The sequence below is a fragment of the Drosophila albomicans genome, chromosome 2R (assembly GCF_009650485.2).
Source record: "Drosophila albomicans strain 15112-1751.03 chromosome 2R, ASM965048v2, whole genome shotgun sequence".
NCBI lineage: Eukaryota > Metazoa > Arthropoda > Insecta > Diptera > Drosophilidae > Drosophila > Drosophila albomicans.
The window spans coordinates 22,930,627-22,948,515 of NC_047631.2; the positions used below are offsets into that span (position 1 = coordinate 22,930,627).

The 17,889-nt window shown below is 41.3% G+C and overlaps 4 protein-coding genes across 9 annotated transcripts; 3 read left to right on the top strand and 1 right to left on the bottom strand.

Moving 5' to 3' along the window:
* Positions 1-253: 253 nt before the first annotated feature.
* On the bottom strand, positions 254-12,298 carry LOC117573760 (arrestin domain-containing protein 17). Its single transcript, XM_034257151.2, has 4 exons — positions 11,877-12,298; positions 2,791-3,322; positions 1,584-2,488; positions 254-1,519 (listed from the first exon to the last, which is right to left on the bottom strand). The coding sequence occupies exons 1-4, from the start codon at positions 11,989-11,991 to the stop codon at positions 1,461-1,463; spliced, it is 1,611 nt and encodes a 536-aa protein (XP_034113042.1). The 5' UTR covers positions 11,992-12,298; the 3' UTR covers positions 254-1,460.
* Positions 3,764-10,657, top strand: LOC117573759 (tetratricopeptide repeat protein 14 homolog). Of its 5 annotated transcripts, none has more exons than XM_034257145.2 (7): positions 3,765-3,870; positions 4,038-4,582; positions 4,638-4,849; positions 4,906-5,124; positions 5,343-5,884; positions 5,959-6,271; positions 6,521-7,917. In XM_034257145.2, exons 2-7 carry the CDS (start codon positions 4,085-4,087, stop codon positions 7,683-7,685), a joined length of 2,949 nt encoding a protein of 982 aa, XP_034113036.1. In that variant the 5' UTR covers positions 3,765-3,870; positions 4,038-4,084; the 3' UTR covers positions 7,686-7,917. The 5 variants fall into 5 exon arrangements, with proteins under 5 accessions (XP_034113037.1, XP_034113036.1, XP_051864116.1 ...); XM_052008156.1 differs by lacking the exon at positions 3,765-3,870 and adding an exon at positions 3,950-3,964 and having other exon boundaries at positions 6,521-7,918; XM_034257146.2 differs by lacking the exons at positions 5,343-5,884; positions 5,959-6,271; positions 6,521-7,917 and adding an exon at positions 9,514-9,873 and having other exon boundaries at positions 3,764-3,870.
* A 203-nt stretch (positions 12,299-12,501) lies between the features above and the next one.
* On the top strand, positions 12,502-15,124 carry LOC117576061 (arrestin domain-containing protein 2). The gene is made up of 4 exons (XM_034260595.2): positions 12,502-12,889; positions 13,606-13,973; positions 14,035-14,572; positions 14,632-15,124. The coding sequence occupies exons 1-4, from the start codon at positions 12,778-12,780 to the stop codon at positions 15,018-15,020; spliced, it is 1,407 nt and encodes a 468-aa protein (XP_034116486.1). The 5' UTR covers positions 12,502-12,777; the 3' UTR covers positions 15,021-15,124.
* Positions 15,125-15,259: 135 nt separating this feature from the next.
* On the top strand, positions 15,260-17,644 carry LOC117575623 (mitochondrial thiamine pyrophosphate carrier). 2 transcript variants are annotated; one of them, XM_034259899.2, is made up of 3 exons: positions 15,260-15,597; positions 16,105-16,803; positions 16,864-17,644. In XM_034259899.2, exons 2-3 carry the CDS (start codon positions 16,238-16,240, stop codon positions 17,333-17,335), a joined length of 1,038 nt encoding a protein of 345 aa, XP_034115790.1. In that variant the 5' UTR covers positions 15,260-15,597; positions 16,105-16,237; the 3' UTR covers positions 17,336-17,644. The 2 variants fall into 2 exon arrangements, with proteins under 2 accessions (XP_034115790.1, XP_034115791.1); XM_034259900.2 differs by lacking the exon at positions 15,260-15,597 and adding an exon at positions 15,763-15,882.
* The last annotated feature ends 245 nt before the right edge of the window (positions 17,645-17,889 follow it).

The following is a 17,889-nucleotide window of genomic DNA, read 5'->3' on the forward strand; positions in this document are numbered from 1 at the left end:
GTTTCTTGTTGCAAAAGCCGCACACGTTTATAGAGCCAACGACTTGCCACTTGCCACTTGCCAGTTGCCGCTGCCTGAGGAAGAGGCGAAGCAAGACGTTAACACACTACCCGTCAAGCACTTGAAATTGTAATTTAACACGTACACAGCACAATCCAACACACCTTTCGCATTTTTGGCCAGATTGCATTTTGAGAGAACAATACGTTACCTTTTAGCTTATCTCCAATAAATACTGTAAATTTGTTTTTCAAGTATAACATTTTATTGGTTTCATTGCGTTGTTAAAATCATGAAAAAATTCTCCAAAAATATTCACTGAATAATAATATAAAGCACCTTAAAGAAATCATTCATGTTGCGATTTGATTTGTGCACTTACTAACTAAAATATTCTCATTGCATACGCATATTACGTATACGACCACGTTTACAATAATATTTGCAAGATTCTTTCACACACAAAAAAATATATATCATATCGATCAATACTTATTAACGTTGCGATAAGTACACATGATTTATGATTTTTAAGAAGTAGAGCTTCTTGTGAGTAAATGTGTAAACATGTCTTCTTAGTTTTAATATCGTATTAAAATTGTGCAATTTATGCAAGAGTGCTCTTCAGAACGCACAAAAAGTTTATGAGGTGCAAAAATAAATAAGTTTTAATAAATATATGATTTCTTGTGATAAATCGAAAGAAAATATATTCCAAATTGATTTTGTTTCTTTAGAAAACGCTTAAATAGAAAAGTAACTTTTTCAAAGTCATGGTGTTTTTTTGTTTTTTTTTTTTTTTTTTTTGGTAAATTGAGTAAAGTAATGTTTAACACAATATCGAAATTAATGAAAAGTGTGAGATTCAATATAAAAGTAGAAAAAAGAACATATGTATAAATGAAATTGATGCGAATCTAGTTAACGATATTGTGTAAAATTCGTTTAAATTTCCTTTGTAAATATTCGAATACAATTGAATGAGTCTAGTGTTTTTCTCTTTTTAGAATTGGAGCCTACGCAATTAATTGGATAACTAATTTGGTAAGAATACGAAAGTCTGTTGCCTGGCACGCCTTTTTCAAAAATGCGCGATGCGAACACAAGATTGGCGTTAAACAGAACAAGTCTAGAGAACAGCAAAAGCGCAAATTAATTAATCAACTTTGTGCAATTGATTTGTGTTAAATCTTACAAATGCATTAAAATAATTCTCTTTTATTTTATGCATGTATTTTGTGAGACATTTTACAACTTATTGTTGTATTGATCGGATTGCTTTGTTTTTTAAATAAATATGATGAGATGCACAACTCGAGATTAGGCGTTTGTTGTAAGCTCTCTAAAGTAAACCTGAAGCGTTGATTCTATGCAAAAGCTTAGATATAACTGGGCGGCATAAACTACGATTACGAGTGCGTGTGTGTGTATGTGTATGAGATGAGACAGCTTGGGGCAGCTCACTTTGGTGACTCCGGTGGTGCATTGGCGCTGCCAAAGAGTTCATCATACGATGGAGCTGCAATAGAGACATATATTGGCTATGGATATCAACGAAAATGCTCTCCGCACAAAGAACTTACGCAATGAATGCGGTCCGGACATCCTTGAGGTGGATGGCAATTGAGTATAGCCGCTGGCAACTCGAGGTGCTGGCGATACGCTTGTCTCTAGGATATCTTCGGCCAACATTGGTGGCTGACGTGACGATGAATACGATCCAGATGTTGAGATTGCTGGCGATGTCTGTTGGACATGTTCGGCCAAAAAAGGATATGCTGGTGATGCGGCGGATGCCCTGACAGGTTCAGGCATATAATGTGCTAACGGTGGATATGATTGAACCATCATCGGACTGGACGAATAAGGCATGTAGGGCACATTGCAGTTGCTGCGCAAACTGGCACGCGCCGACGGGCTGCCAAATTGCGAAGACTGCGAGCCCGATGTATAGGATAGCTCGACGCCACCAACAGCCGGACTCAAAGTTGAGTCCGATGTGGTGGAATTCATGGAACTGCATTCGCTGTACTGCGATGAATGCGATGGCGAGCCAATGGAAGAGTCTAGCGTTGGATAAACAAGTGTGGCAGCGGCTGGTTCAAATGGATTACCCCCAGTGGTAACGGGGGTCGACATATCGTCCGGACCGGGAGGTCCATTGTCAGGACGCGGTGGCAGCGAAGGACGAACAGAGCCTAGCCTTGTGGAAGAGTCCTGGGAATAGACCTTGAAGGGCAAATTAAGCACCAGATTCTTGAAGAAGCCACGCAGCACAGCCTCTACGCGCAGCTCGTACGAAATAGTTATGACGCCGCTGTACTCTTGATCTGTTGGCTGCGCCGTGTCCGGCATGAGCAGCTCGTGGGCAAAGCTGCGCTCGCTCTTTTTGTGAACCGAGCCTGTCTCCTTGCTGGCAATGCCAATGCACTCGACCTTCTGCACCCGCAACGGCACATGGCTATAGTAGGTGATATACTGTAAAACGCTGTAAGCACAAAATATGGCAATTGAAATGTAAAATGAGTCAACAAAATATTTTACAATACACTTAGTGATTTCTTATTTAAATTAAAAGTAAAGTAAATCATTAAACTGCGGAAAGCACGAAAATATATAAGAAACCATAAATAAATCATGTGAAAAAACAAATAATTAATAAACACAAAATCTAAATAATCTTTAAAGATTCAAATTTAACGATTTATTAGTATAGTATTTTAATCGATGTAGTATTTTTTACCGCATAGATTAAGACTTCGATTGTCTGTTATCGTTATCGGTACTCACTTGAAGCGCAGCTTCTCCACATTGGTTGTGCTGTTATTCATGACCGTGACACAGATGCGCAAAGGTTCACCACGCACTGCAAAATCCTCGGGCAGCAATGCCACCATGGTAATGGGCCGTGTGCCAAACAAGCTAATTGTTTTTGTGATTTGCTTCTCCAGTGGCGTGGGATTGCTGCGATATGTTGCCGGCAATGGCATATTCTTCACAACCGTAAATGGTATGGTATGACGTTCATTGAATGTCCAGGGTCTTTGAATTAGAATGCGCATCTTGTACTTGATGCTGCCGTAGCTCCCTTTGAAGCTGGAGGGTAGCTGACGGCCCAGCGCCACATTAAAGATAAATGTGTGCTCGCCGGGCGATAGCTCCACCCCGTTGGGTTCAAATTCTGGAAGCGGTGTTTCGCTGTGCTCGTAGATTTCTTTGCTTGTGTAAAATAAACTGCGTGTGTATTCATTGTTGTTAGAATTTTTGCGTAATATTTCCATCCATTTGCATTTTCCTTTACCAGTTACTTGGATTTTTATAGCTGCAAAGTTCAAAATATACGTTTTGAATTAAAAACGGTAAACAAAAATACGCCATCTAGTGTACCATGTAACGAACTAGTCATCACGTCACAGGGGTTTATGTTCTCGCTAATCACATCGCTGTCTTCGCTATTTCAACGAAGACCAACTGAACGAAGAAAGTTAACTAAATAAAAATACTGTCAGGGTTTGTTTTTCGGTATATACACCGGCATATTTTAAAAAATCTGCCTGTGGTCACACATCGATGCAAAATCTTTTTTTAATTTTGCTATTAAACCATTTATTCAATAATCAATAATTCACAATAAAAAATTTACAAATTTAAATATTTTATTTACTTCATTTTTCCAATTGATGCATTTAAGCAAATCGCAATGGCCAATAAGCGGCTGAGCCTAACCCAATAATATCGATAAGTATCGAGACCTCCGCAAAAACGAAAAACCAGAGTTGCCACGTAATTACTGAACAAAAAACATCATTTTTTCCTCGCATTGTGCAGCAGTCGAATATATTTAATTTAATTTTCTGCATTTAAAATAAGGCAAGTAATTATATACAAATAATTGAGCAAAAACATGCACAACAATTGGAAGAATTTGCATGACGCACAAGTGAATGCAGCACAGAGAAAAAGCGTATTTATGAACAATTATTTCTGACCGGAGCCGGACATTTTTTCATGCGGTTTTACAAACATTTTTTTTACAGGACAGCTAGACAGTGAAAAATTTCGAATGGAGCAGAAAGTGCAATAAATGTCGGACCACAAAATGAATGCCAACTATATCGCACGAGCCCTGTGCTATCATGGGCAGCCATTGCAAAAGATCTGGGACGATGAACGCGGCGTCGAAGACTTGCGGCGTTTAAATCTAACACAACCCAATTATAGTGTTTATCAGGAGCGCCAGAAATACTTCACGTTTCAGGAGCGTGCCAAGCGTTTGAAGATCCATCAGTTTCTTGCACGCAAAGCGCCCGATTTGTATGACAAACAACTTGTGGGCAATGTGATGGAGGAATCATGGCTGGCCCAAATGAGCAATTGTTTTGTGCCCCAACCGCCCATCGAGTATTTCATGAATGTTAAGGATAAGCGCAAGGCGTGGGCACATCGCATGGGTGCACTTAAACAGGGTGACATCATTTGTGCGACAGTGCAAAAGATCATGTCTAATGCAAATCGCATTGTGGTGAAACCTCTGTGCACTGCGGAGCCGCTGCACTTTTATCTAGCTGATATACCGATTAAGGTTTGTTAACCCGTTGAGTCTTCCAATCATCCTTATAATTTCCTGCTCCTTTTAGGCCATAATCTTTCAAGACCAATGGGGTCCATTGCCGCTGGACAAACAGGGAAATCCACGTCCTTTTGCCGTCAATGATTTTATACGCTGCGAAGTCTGCAATGTCTCGGCGGATGTGGAACGTTTAACGCTGGGCATGTTGGGTTTATACCAAAAGTCACCCGATGTCAAACTTGGACTATGCGATCTAAACGATTTCCCTAAATACTATGTGTATGTGCTATATATCTATATATTTTAATGTATAACTAAATACTATTCTTTTTTAGACAATTGCACAATGTGGAACAATCAAGTGCTTTGCACTATGAAGATCAGCTAAATGCTGCTCTGGAATTTGAGAATCCCAATTATGATGTGCTCTTTCAACTTAATGGACTGCAGCCTCAAGAGAATTTAACGCTGATGCAAAATATCAAAGTCGGCTTTCCAGAGTCTGACTATGCGCCCGAGTTGCGACAGAAACAAGCCTCACAATGGGCATTTCGGTAAGTTGGCTGAGCTTCTAATCACGACTGTGCTAGTTTATCAGGTCAAACTGTTATCAGTTTGTTTGTTGAAACTGTTTAGTCGTGATCATAGCTTATTTATAAAACTCTATATATATGCATCAACAACATTTGTATGTATAATTGTCCATTGCACCACAACCACCCCGCTTGAACCCACACAAACACACGATCCGATCGGAAACGAAACCATCCAGCTCCGTGGCTGATGGCATTGAGCACTTTAAGAATGGCCAACAGGTCGAGGCTTTTCAGTGCCTGAACAAGGCCCTAAACATTGATCCGCGCAATGTCGAGGGCTTGGTGGCGCGCGGTGCGCTTTACGCGAATCGCGGCAGTTTCTTAAAGGGTCTCAAAGACTTTGAAAAGGCGCTATTGTTGAATAAATACCATGTGAATGCGCGTAAATATATGGGCGAAACGTTGGTCGCACTCGGACGCAGCTATGAGGAAGAGAATCGCCTGCCCGATGCCATTAAAGCCTACAGCGATTGCTTGAATCTATTGCCACAGCATGAGCAGGCACGTATATCCCTCGATGCACTGCAGCAGCGACCAACAGTAGCTGCTGCCGTCGCCTCAAGCGCTGCCTCCTCCAGCTTGTTAACATCCCTACAAGCGGGCAATTCATCGGAGATGCTTCATTTACCATCAAGTAGTGCCAGCGCTACGGTGACAATTGCCGCCTCCTCGGATGATTCAAGCTCTTCGAGTGGCAGTGAGGACAGCGAGGATCAATGTAAGTATCATGGAAATTACTCCAACTGTATTTGAACACAAAAAACCCAAAACATCTATTGAAATACATTTTAGCCGGCAAATCGCGCAATCAATCATCCTACTTGCCCATCGAACAGGATAAACGCGCTGTCAGCGATGCTCAGGCGGTTAATGAATTTAAATTGGATGATGACGAGACCATGAGCAGTGTGCGCAAACTGTTGCGCGATGCCAGCAAGCACAAAAAGTCAAAAAAGAAGGGAAAAAAGAAGAAGGACAAGGACAAAGGTCAGAAAAAGAACAGCAAAAAATCAAAAAGCAAATCATCGGACGAAAGTGGATCGCTGACGGCAACCGAAGCGGCGCTGGAAATGCTCAAAAAGATTGATTACGCCGAGGCATTCAGGTAAACTTGAGTGACCATATGATACCCTAGATCATTTGTTTAGTTGCAGTGTTGCATTTCAATAAACAAACATTTGATCTAGAGTCGTTGGCCCTTTCAGCTTTTATTGATTCAATCAATCTCCTTGTGCTTTTCTCTAATGCATGACGAATTTTTAGCCGGGATAAGTATGCTAAGTGAGTTTATTTCATATACTGTGCATTTTACTACCTTTTCTTTCTTTGTTTCCCCAACAAAAACATTTTGCAGACTCGTCAGCACAAGCACCAGCGATGATCAACTTAAATCACAACTCAAACACTATTTTAAGCGGAAACAACGCTCGGAAACTCCGCCACCACCACCGCCTTCTGCAACAATAACCACAAACCGCAAACAGCCATCGTCGATATCTGCTTATGATGTCATGATGGGGCCAAGCACCTCGAAGCATGCTGCAGCGGCAGCTGCTGCAGCCAACACAGATGATGAGCAACCACCGCCTGCGCCCAAATTCCATGATGTCAAACCCAATATTCAACAACAGCAGCAACAGAAACTTTCCTTTCAAATCAAGAAGCGCCCGCTGCAAATGGACAAATTTGGTCTGCTGCGCTTGGCCACGCCCCTGAGCTCCCATTCTCAGAGTCGCAGCCGCAGTCGAAGTAGGAGTCGCAGTCGTTCGCCACGACGTCGCAACAGTCGCAGTCGTTCACGCGGCAGACGTATTTCAAAACGACGCGGCAGCCCGCGCTCACACAGCCGAAGCCGCAGCAGCCGCAGTCGTAGTCGCAGTCATTCACGTCTCTCAAGATCAAGACGACGACGTTCGCCACGCTCACGTTCGCGCAGTCGTAGTCGCAGCTATTCCCCACAACGTTATGGCGGTGGATCGCGCTACAGGGGACGCGGTGGTGGTGCTTGGTTTAAGCCACGCTTTGAGACACGCGACAGACGCTCTCGCTCGCGTTCCTTTGTCCGCGGAGGACGGCGAACGCCTTCACCATTTGGCTCCAGACGCAGTCCATCGCCATTTGCGTCACGTCGCACGCCATCACCGTTTGTGCCGCGTCGCACACCATCTCCATCGGAACGTTATCGACGCACACGCTCGCGCAGCATCAGTCCTCGACGTTATGGAGGACCACCGCGTTACCAGCCACGTGGTCGTGGACGTGGATATCCTCGTGGACGTTTCCAGCATCGCTGGAACAATTTTGTGGACAACAGTAGGAACAATGGCAGACGCTATACGCCCGAGGAGGAATTGCGGCCACCGGGCGAAGAGGAACCTCTCGTCGAGGATATGGAGGCGATGATCAAGGAACAAGCACAAAAGGAACGCAAACAGGGTATTATCGAAGGCGATAAGGATAAGGATATAGTAAGAAATAAACGAGAAGCCACAAATAACACATCTAGTGATACTGCCTAGAAATGTAGAAATCCCAAAAACAAAATCTGTGGATATATCCAGTGTTAAGTTTTTCTCTCCTACTTATGTACGTAGAATATGTATACTTGAAAATTCATTCGAAATGTAATAAGTATCTACCATCTGCCCCCCAAGCACACCCTTCTCTGAACTATATATATAAAGCTGCAACACAAACCTGAACACCAAAATAAAGAATGCTTTCGAAGCAATTTGCATGGTTTGCATGCATAAAATATTAAAAGTACTAAAATGCAATTGTTATTAATATCAAACAAAAACACATTAGTGGGTGGCAAATTATTATTTTTATTTACAATCTCTCAAAAGATTGATAGATGTGTGGGAAATGCGTGAGTGTTTTTATAGAAGTCAATAGCTAATGATTTAAATAAATAAAATCGCCATTTGGTGTTTTTTGTTTACAGGGTATTTGTCAAAACTGATATCAACAGATGATACTGTTTGTTATTTTCCTAACCAATTACACGCACAGAACACATGTAAGTCCGTATGTGTGTTTCTATTTATACCAAAGCGCGTGCTTCGCTCCTCTCTCAATGCTCAAACCGGCTATTCACAATAGTTCTCACAAATACACTGACAACAAACTGCTAGCCAGAGAGCGAGAGAGACAGCGAGAAGAATGAGAGCAAGACGAATGCTTGTGTGTGTGTGTGTGCACCATATGCAGTTGTTGTGGCTCCAACTACAAATCGTGAGCGTGCTACGCATCAAATGTCTGGAAGTTAAAAAAGGCAGCCTCAGATAAAGCGTCCCTCGGCCATTCAGTTGATATTTGCCTGCCGGCAACAGCAGAAGTAACTTTTTGTGGAGCCCGCTTAAGGGAGAATGTGTGTGTGTCTGGCTGGCCTATGTAGTTATTGCTGTGTTAGTGTGTAAATATTGGTTGCGCGCAAGACTTTGATTTAAAATTCGAAAACCGCGACAAGTTATTGTAATTAGTACGGGTGCTAAAATTTAATTAAATAAATCGATAAATATAGAAGACGAATCAACTTCTCACACACACACACACATTCTCATACTAAATACTACAAAAAGTTTGCGATGTAAGTGAAAAAGCAGTAAAACATTTTTGGTGTTGCCAAATTTTATATAAGCGTTGCAGTTTTCTCACAACAACAAGCAGAATTTGTGCTAGACGAGACAATAAAAATTGCGAATAAAAGAGTAAAATGCAAAAGGAAAAACAACACGCGGCTGGCGTAGCTTTTGTTTGGACTTTGAACGATAAGAGCGCACCCACAAAAACAACAACAACGAGTACAGCGACAACTACAACTACTGGCTACATGAAGACAAAGAACTTGAAAAAAAGCCACGCTTGTTGTTGTTATTGTTGGTGCGCTACAATTTCAGTTGCCATGTGGGTCTTATGGACACTCAGCAGCCGAATGATTTCTTCCCTGGTCAAATGAATGAAAAATAAAAATGAATTTATTGCGATTACGAATTGTAATCAAAATGTGGCATAAATTAGTTAGCGCTTATCACTTGATAGTCTATACTATAGATTATAAGAAAAATGTTAGATATGTGATATCTAAAAATAAGCCGATTCCATATTTAATACTATCGAACACAAAAATTCCATATTGATTCATATTAAAATCAACAACGAAGACTTTGATCGCTCTTATCTTACACTATTGCAAAATAATTGCCCCATGTAGTTAATACTATGCATATACACATACATAAGTAAATAAGGGGATATACATATATTATCAGCAAACACAAATAACAACTAAGTACGAAAGAGTTTAATTGTTTCTTAACGTTATTTTTTTCATATTTCTTGCAGCACAAATCCAACCACTTTACTATATAAAAATGTATACAAAAATCTTTCGTGCTGTGATAATCGGTGCACCTGGGTCAGGCAAAGGCACAATCTCGGAACTCATTGTGAAAACATTTGGTTTTCTGCACATTTCATCAGGCGACATTCTGCGCCAGAATATTATCAAAAACACGGATCTCGGCAAAAAAGCACAAAGCTACATTGCCGCCGGACAATTGGTACCCGATGAGATAGTGACAAAAACAATGATCGCTCGCATTACAGAGGTGGGCAACAAGTCGTACATTTTGGATGGATTTCCGCGTAATGGAGCTCAAGCTGATATTTTGTCGGCACGCTGTCAGATTAACGCTGTTATTGATCTAAACATTCCACACGATGTGATCATTGAACGAGTGAAACATCGTTGGATTCACGCACCGTCGGGCCGTGTCTATAACATTGGCTTTAACGATCCTAAAGTATCGGGCAAGGATGATGTTACGGGCGAACCACTAACTCAACGGGAAGATGACAAACCCGAAGTGGTAGCCAAGCGTTTGCAGCTCTATGATGAGCTAATGGGTCCGGTTTTGGCTTGGTATGGGGAACGTGGTCTGGTAACTACGTTCAAGGGTCGTGAAACTAAGGAAATATGGCCACGCGTCGAACGCTTTCTTAAGGACAAGGTCAACAAGGGTTAAATAGGGTATTATATAAACTAGAAAGACAGTTCAATTAAATATGTGCACAAATGTTTTATTATGAATAGGCAGGCAGCTGATGCTTATAAGAAAGATGAGATGTGTTCAATTAAGGCAAATCAATATACATATATATAAGTATGTATAAATATGTATTGTGCAGGAGGACGGGGGTTAGGAGTTCATTGGAACTAATCAAATATAATTGCGAAGCCTTACAAATTAGAATCGAATCAACAAATTAGACGGTTCCAAACAAATGTATTTTCTCTACAACTTATACATACAAAAATCATTGGTAATTGACATCGAGGCTGGCAACGTAAAGCCATCCAAAACATTCCCCTCATAAAAGTGTTTTGTTTTGATATGATTATTATATATATACACATATATACTTGTACTTGTATAAACGCTCCTAAGTTGGTGCTCTGATAATAAATCGTTTTTTATATTACCCACTGATAACATGTTGCTGCTGATTTTGATATGGCAAAAAACTATTTTCGGACTTCGTAATACTACAACATGACAGCTCCGAGTGTTTGGTTTTATGGCTTCTTGGGCATTATATTATCGTATACAAATGCCCTCCACATTATGATGTAGGGCATTGTTAGTTGAAGCTACAACCACTGACGAGTGCTGCGCTCTACACATTTGCTTGTCTGCTCTCTCAGTTTCACACGTACGCGAGAGAGCTCACAACGTCACGCACACTAGTGTAGTTACGCTCAATTGAGTGTGATTTTAAAATACACTGATTGGGGTCCATAAATGTTAACGAAGTTTGGAACTAAATAGCAAGGCGCCACACTCTTGTGGCTCTCACGATGAATGGACGCCACACATGAGCATGAGATATGGAATACAGCCCTACAACTGATTAAACAAATGTCAACAAATCACAATTGCTTCGTTGATATTGAATAGTCAGCTGTTTTCTTAACAACTGTGTCAACATAAAGCAGCTGTTTGAAGATCAAAACAATATTTTAAGCTTTTGCAGAATAAACATTGAATTGTGTAATACATACATACATAGATTTAGTTAGATACAAAATGCTTTTAAGTGAGCGTCTTATTTTATGCAGCACTGTATTGAGAGCAAAAGCTCTCATCGTGTTTTGACCAATATTACGGCATTTTTGACACACATACACACATACACTTGCGCACACTTACACACACAGCTAGAGTTACTCGTCGTACACCACACCTGCCCCCGCCCAGCAAACATACACATACACGCGTAAATTTACACACATACTATACAATGAAACCGCGCGTAGCATTTCCTGAATCAAATGACCCCAAAAACAAAAAGTGCAATTGGCTTCTGCGAGTGTGAGCAATTGGACGCCTATCGATGAATGACAATTTAAAGAATTTGCAATCGAAATATCACACAATCCAAGAGCAACGTAAATGTATAATGGCTGCGTTGCGCTTTTGTTGTTGCAGGCTTTCTGCTGCTGTCAAGCATCTTCTTTGTTTATGCCAATGCGGCCATAACGAAACCAGCGATGACAATGGGCAAAACAATCACGAAAAAAAGTTCACTACTGACCACAGAAATTGAGCTCAGTACTCGCCTGCCTGACTCACTCATGATGCAAGCTGTGCTTGTGAAATGATGAGATTCATGTTCATACAATAACAGCATTTATTCAAATTTACCTCGAATTTTGGTTCGCTTATTGAGATTCATCCAAATCTCGCCGCGTATCACTTGGCCGGCATAAAAAATGCGCTCTGGATTGTCTAGCCTGATGCATAATCGATCGCTTTCCATGCTGCTGGTGTTGTTGTTGTGCTCCTCTTATTAAATTGTCATCCAAAAATAACATATACAACGACTCATTTGAGCGGCCGCTGTGGTATCATCACCTCACTTTGTGCAGAACTACAACTACAACATTTCTCACTATTTTTGATAACTTCACCGGTAATCTAGCGGATTTCTTCAGTTTTCACTATGTAGCTGATTTCTCATTATTCTAACGCGCACAACACTTTTATTGAACCCGATTAACTACGGCAACTATTTTAATAATTAACCAAAAGTAACTAGAAACGTTGTTGCTTTTGTTTTAGCTTGCAACTCGATAACGATAGACGATTACTCCAACAAAGTCAGCTGACGCTAAATTCAGTACAGCGTTGCCACCTGGCCTTTGCTAATTGAAGCGCTAAAAGCTTTAGGTTTGAAAATGCGATAAGCAGCAACGCCTTGTTGACAAATTTAAAATACCAATTTTAATGTTGCCACACATTTAATATATTTAATACGTTGTTTATATGTACTTCCCCATTTATTTGAAAATTATCGAAATAGTAACAAGAGCATTTGATAATTTATTAATCGGATTCTGCCTCAGTATTAATTTGTGACTGCTCGCATTCAGTCGTTCGGTGGTCGCGTCGCGTTTAGTGGTCGTTCTCGGGCCCGACCTAGTGTGTATGTTTTCTGTATTTGCTGATTGCCATTCTATCAATAAAACAAACATACCACAACAATCCACATAACAAAATATCCTGTTACTGCCTGTCACCAAGGCTATTTGACTTCATAGCGAAGATGAGTAGTAAAATTAATTTTACCTTCGATAACGTTCTTGGCGTCTATTATGCTGGTCAAATTGTATCTGGCACAGCTGAACTCATCACAGAACGCTCCAAAACCATACGCTGTAAGTCTCGAGCTAAGACGTAATAATATTTCTTTGTGTCTGCGCATGACGTCATGAAACTGTCTCTGTTCCCTCATCCATTTCCATTGCGTAGCCAAACTCTCAGGGCTTGACAGCGCTTCATTAGTATTCGTTGAGCCGCAGTCATTGTTGTTGAGTTTTGTTATTGTTATTTCTTTTGTTATTGTGCCGGTCGGTGGCTAATGTTGCTATTCATACATACATTCGAGTGTCGGCTATATGATATTAGTGCGAGAGTAAAAATAAAACTAGTTTTTCATTGAATTATATGGCTGCTGTGTATTATTATTGCTTTTACTAGATATTTGATCTCGTCTGTGCTGAACTTTGATTTGTAAACAACAAATTGTGGTAGCCTGTACAATAGATATAACTATTAAAAAGAAATACAATTGCCCTGAACTTTATTTTAAACGCTTGATTTAGGCTTAACTTCGTATTTATGTATTCCTGTTCACACGCATACCGAAAACTTTAATTATGTTTCAAAACTGGTTTTCTAATGGGCCTAAGTTGAAGTGTGTGTGTATGCATGATGTTTATAACGAGTCAAGGACAAGTCAAATGAAATTAAATTAAACATGAACTTTTTGCTTGATCTATTGCCGGCCCACACAGCATGCAGCTTTAATAATGTAACAAATAAATTAAGTCAATTACTCTGATGCCCCTTATTACCTCTTGTTCCCATATAGCAATCTATGTCACTGTCAATGGTTTTGTGGAGACTCGCTGGCAGGAGAGCGTCGAAAAACCCGGAGATGATGGCAAACTGGTCAAGTCACTGGAAACGCGTACGGCAACAGAGATCTTTTATAGCAACGATAAATATGTTTATGGCCAGAGTGGCGGATCGCAGTTGGAGTTGCCCAAGGGGAAGTATGTGTTTCCCTTTCAGACTACCATTCCACCCCAGGCGCCAACCTCTTTCAATGGCACACACGGCCAGGTTAAGCATGAAGTAACACTAACTATCGATCGGGCCGTGCGATATAATAACATATTTAAACAATGTTTTACTGTCATACTGCCTAACGATTTGAATGCAAATCCATCGTTATCGGTAAGTCTAACATCGATAGCGATTTCGATAATTTGTAATTATTAATTTATCGCAACTCTAGCAACCGTTAAATCGCATTGAGGAGAAAACATTTTGGTGGGGTTCAATTTTTGGTGGCAATAAACCGATGGTAATGGATGTGAGCACCACATACAGCGCCTATGTGCCGGGACAGAAAATAAACTTCCATGTCGTGCTCGACAATCAGTCGGATGTGCAGTGTCAGGATGTGAAAGTGCGACTATTTAAGAACGTCAAATATCGAGGCAAAGCGAATGATCAGGAACAGGTGAAGACGACAGAAGTTCGCATTGCGGACAAACACTGCGGCGAAGTGGATAAACACAATAAAGCGCTTTTCGATGAATATTTAATGGTACCGCCAACAACTCCGTCCACGCTCAGCGAGCGAGATCCCATCCAGGTTAGCTACACGCTGCGATTCATTGCCAAAACCTTTCGTCTGCATGGTGGCGGTGATCTGATCGTGGATTTTCCTCTGGTCATTGGAACTGTACCGCTGGTGGGCAGTGCAAACGACAAGGGACCGGCACAGAAAGCACAGCAAGCCAACACAAATGGCAACTATAGTCCATTACGTAAGTAGCATAAACATTAAGCTGCTTGCAATTGATTTATAATCAATTTTGCTTTTAAGCTGAGCCTAATTTCCAGGAGGATGTGAGCACTGAACATTTTGAGTCTAACACATACAAACCACGGTATCCGGTTTATCATTTTGATGGCCAGCTGGGCTTTGCTAATGGCGCTGCTGCCGCTAAGTCACCCGTTCCTAGTCTTTATCCAAAGGCAGTGGACACAACACCAGCAGCTCCTGTAGAATACACTCCGAATCCTGTTTCGCCAGCAGGAAAACCAATAGCCACCGTAATACAGAAGACGCCGCCATATCCAGTGCAAGCACCAGCATCAGGAGTAACAGCTCCTGGTGGTGATTTTGAAGTGCTTGGCTTTAGCATCCCACCAGGCTATCAGCCGACGCCCAGTGCACCAGCCGATGGCCCCGGCTCCATTGGCTGGAAGTAGTTCATATCAATGTATTTTATTTTTCTATAAGCACTTGAGAGAGCCTTCTTACATATTTGTAAGTAGCGACCAACAATTATTTACCCATATATCGTCAAGTAATAAATGAACGAACGAATTTCGAAAATAGTTGCGCGCCATACTTAAAAAAGTGTTACCTGCCTAGTATTTGGCGAATACGGCATTTTTTGTATATTTTTCGAAATGTTCACACGTCTGGCAACGCCGAGACAACAGCTGTTCTTGGCATGCACTTGACGTAACTTAGAGGCCAAGTTTTGTTTTTAATTCCAAACGAATATTGGAGCCGAAAAGCGTATAGGAACCGGTTTTCAGTCTTTGGCAAACTGCAGCATAAAGTTATTACGCATACACATACAGATGAGTATATTTAGACACGCTTTGGGGCAAAAGAAAGTTTTGACGCAATCGAATTGCCGTTACTTGTAATTTGTAATGAAGAAGCGTCGTCGTCGAACGAGCGCCAAACCAAACAGTTAGCGCTGCACTCTGGCAGCGAGCGGACGGAGGAATCGGTTGCTTGGAATACTTGGAATACTTTCGTTGAATTTCGTAGGTAAGTTATTCATTTGTTATGCATATCGAATGCATGCAGGCGCGATTTATCTGTGAGTTTACTTTGGGCAGCATCAGCAGCTCAATCGCTGGCAACAAGCACAACAAAAGTGAAATCGCTGATAAAGAAACGAAACGACCCCCAATGAATGAATGAAGTGACTATTTTGAGATCATGTTGAAATTAGCACGCAGGCGAGCATAGCACACAAAATAAATATCAGCCACAATCACAACAGCTATAATAACAAAGGAAGTGGAAGCGCTCCGCTGGGCATGCCACCTTGTAAGTTTGGCCTAAGCGATCCCAAAATGCCATTTGTGTGATTTTATTTCACACTTTAATTTGGCAATAATTTGCCAACAGACAGCAAATTGAAGTGGGGTCGTCGACTACGACGTCGACGGGTTTTCAGTGGAGCTACTACAAATTTGTCGTAAAGCTATTTTACGTTTGTTTGTCTAACATCAAATTAATGCTGTTGTTGGTTTTTCGTATGATTTACAGAAATGCCATTGAAGACGCAGCCGCAGCAATAAAAGTGAAATCAGCACAAATACCTTAACACACACACACCCTCAAAAGTCGAACCTAAAGTTGAGCTATTGACAACATTCGCAGACAGACTTTCGGCAGCAAAATGACGCCAGCAGTTGCAAGCCCTTCCACTGCCGCGCCCACAAATACCGCAACACCGGTCAGTCCACGTCGCACACACAGCACCCGTGAGCAACTGCAACAGATTGTCGCCGGCGGCATGTCGGCAGCCATCACGCGTTCCACCTGCCAGCCGTTGGATGTGCTTAAGATACGCTTCCAACTGCAGGTGGAACCCTTGAGTGCAAGTGGCCAAAAGTTGGGTGGCCAGTTGGCCGAGACGCCAAAAGCAGCAACTGCGGTGCAATCCTCAAAATACACATCAATTAATCAGGCGGTGCGCACTATTTATCGAGAGGAGGGTTTGCTGGCCTTCTGGAAGGGTCACAATCCCGCCCAGGTGCTGAGCATCATGTATGGCATATGTCAGTTCTGGACGTATGAGCAACTCAGTCTGCTAGCTAAACAAACGCACTACCTCAAGGATCATACGCATCTGTCGAACTTTATATGCGGTGCCTCAGCTGGAGCAGCGGCTGTCATCATTTCCACACCGTTGGATGTTATACGCACACGACTTATTGCGCAGGATACTAGCAAAGGATACCGGTGAGTAATTTAGAAATACATCTGCTGGGATTTAACTAATTGTTTAATTAATTTATGCAGCAATGCCACGCGCGCTGTCACCGCCATTGTACGTCAGGAGGGACCTCGGGGCATGTATCGTGGCTTGTCATCGGCTCTGCTGCAGATTGCCCCTTTGATGGGCACGAATTTTATGGCCTATCGTCTGTTTAGCGAATCTGCTTGCACATTCTTCGAGGTGGAAGATCGCAGCAAGCTGCCAACATGGACTCTTTTGGTGCTGGGCGCCTCGTCGGGCATGTTGTCAAAGACAATTGTGTATCCGTTTGATCTAATCAAGAAACGTCTACAAATCCAAGGCTTTGAACGTAATCGTCAGACCTTTGGACAAACCCTACAATGCAATGGCGTTTGGGATTGTCTACAGCAGACAGTGCGGCAGGAGGGAGTACGAGGTCTCTACAAGGGCGTCGCTCCCACGCTGCTTAAGTCAAGTCTGACGACGGCCTTGTATTTTAGCATTTACGATAAGCTCAAACAGGTGCGCTTCTAGTTACTAAATCCAAGCACATACGCACAAACACAATGGAATCAATTCTATTCTATCTATATACTATAGACACATAAGTAGGGGAAAAGTTGATGGCACCGAATCTACTATTTTTTATATGCAAATTTACAGAAATGAAAAAAAAAAAACGAATTGAAAAAAACAGACAATTGATATTAAGCATAATTTATCTGTTAATGAGTTGTTGTCTTTAGTACGGGTTTGTTTTTATAATAATTTGTATCTGTATAATAGGCTTAAAATATATGCATAAATGCATAATCACTGCGGTAATTAAAATATTATTGCATATACTTCTATGATTTTTATTTTTAAAAAGAGTATTCAATAATTGTAAAGGCGAATTTATAATTCCAAATGCTTTCAATAGTTTCTCGTAAGTGGTCACACTGTTTTTGAAAGCTTTTGGTGAAATTGAATGCATAAAAAGGTGAGACATTATTTATTTAGTTTATTCCATTGAGATTAGTGTCGTTATTTTTTTAAAACTTCGGTAATGGATCAACTTAAAGTGATATTGTCAACATCAGATGAGA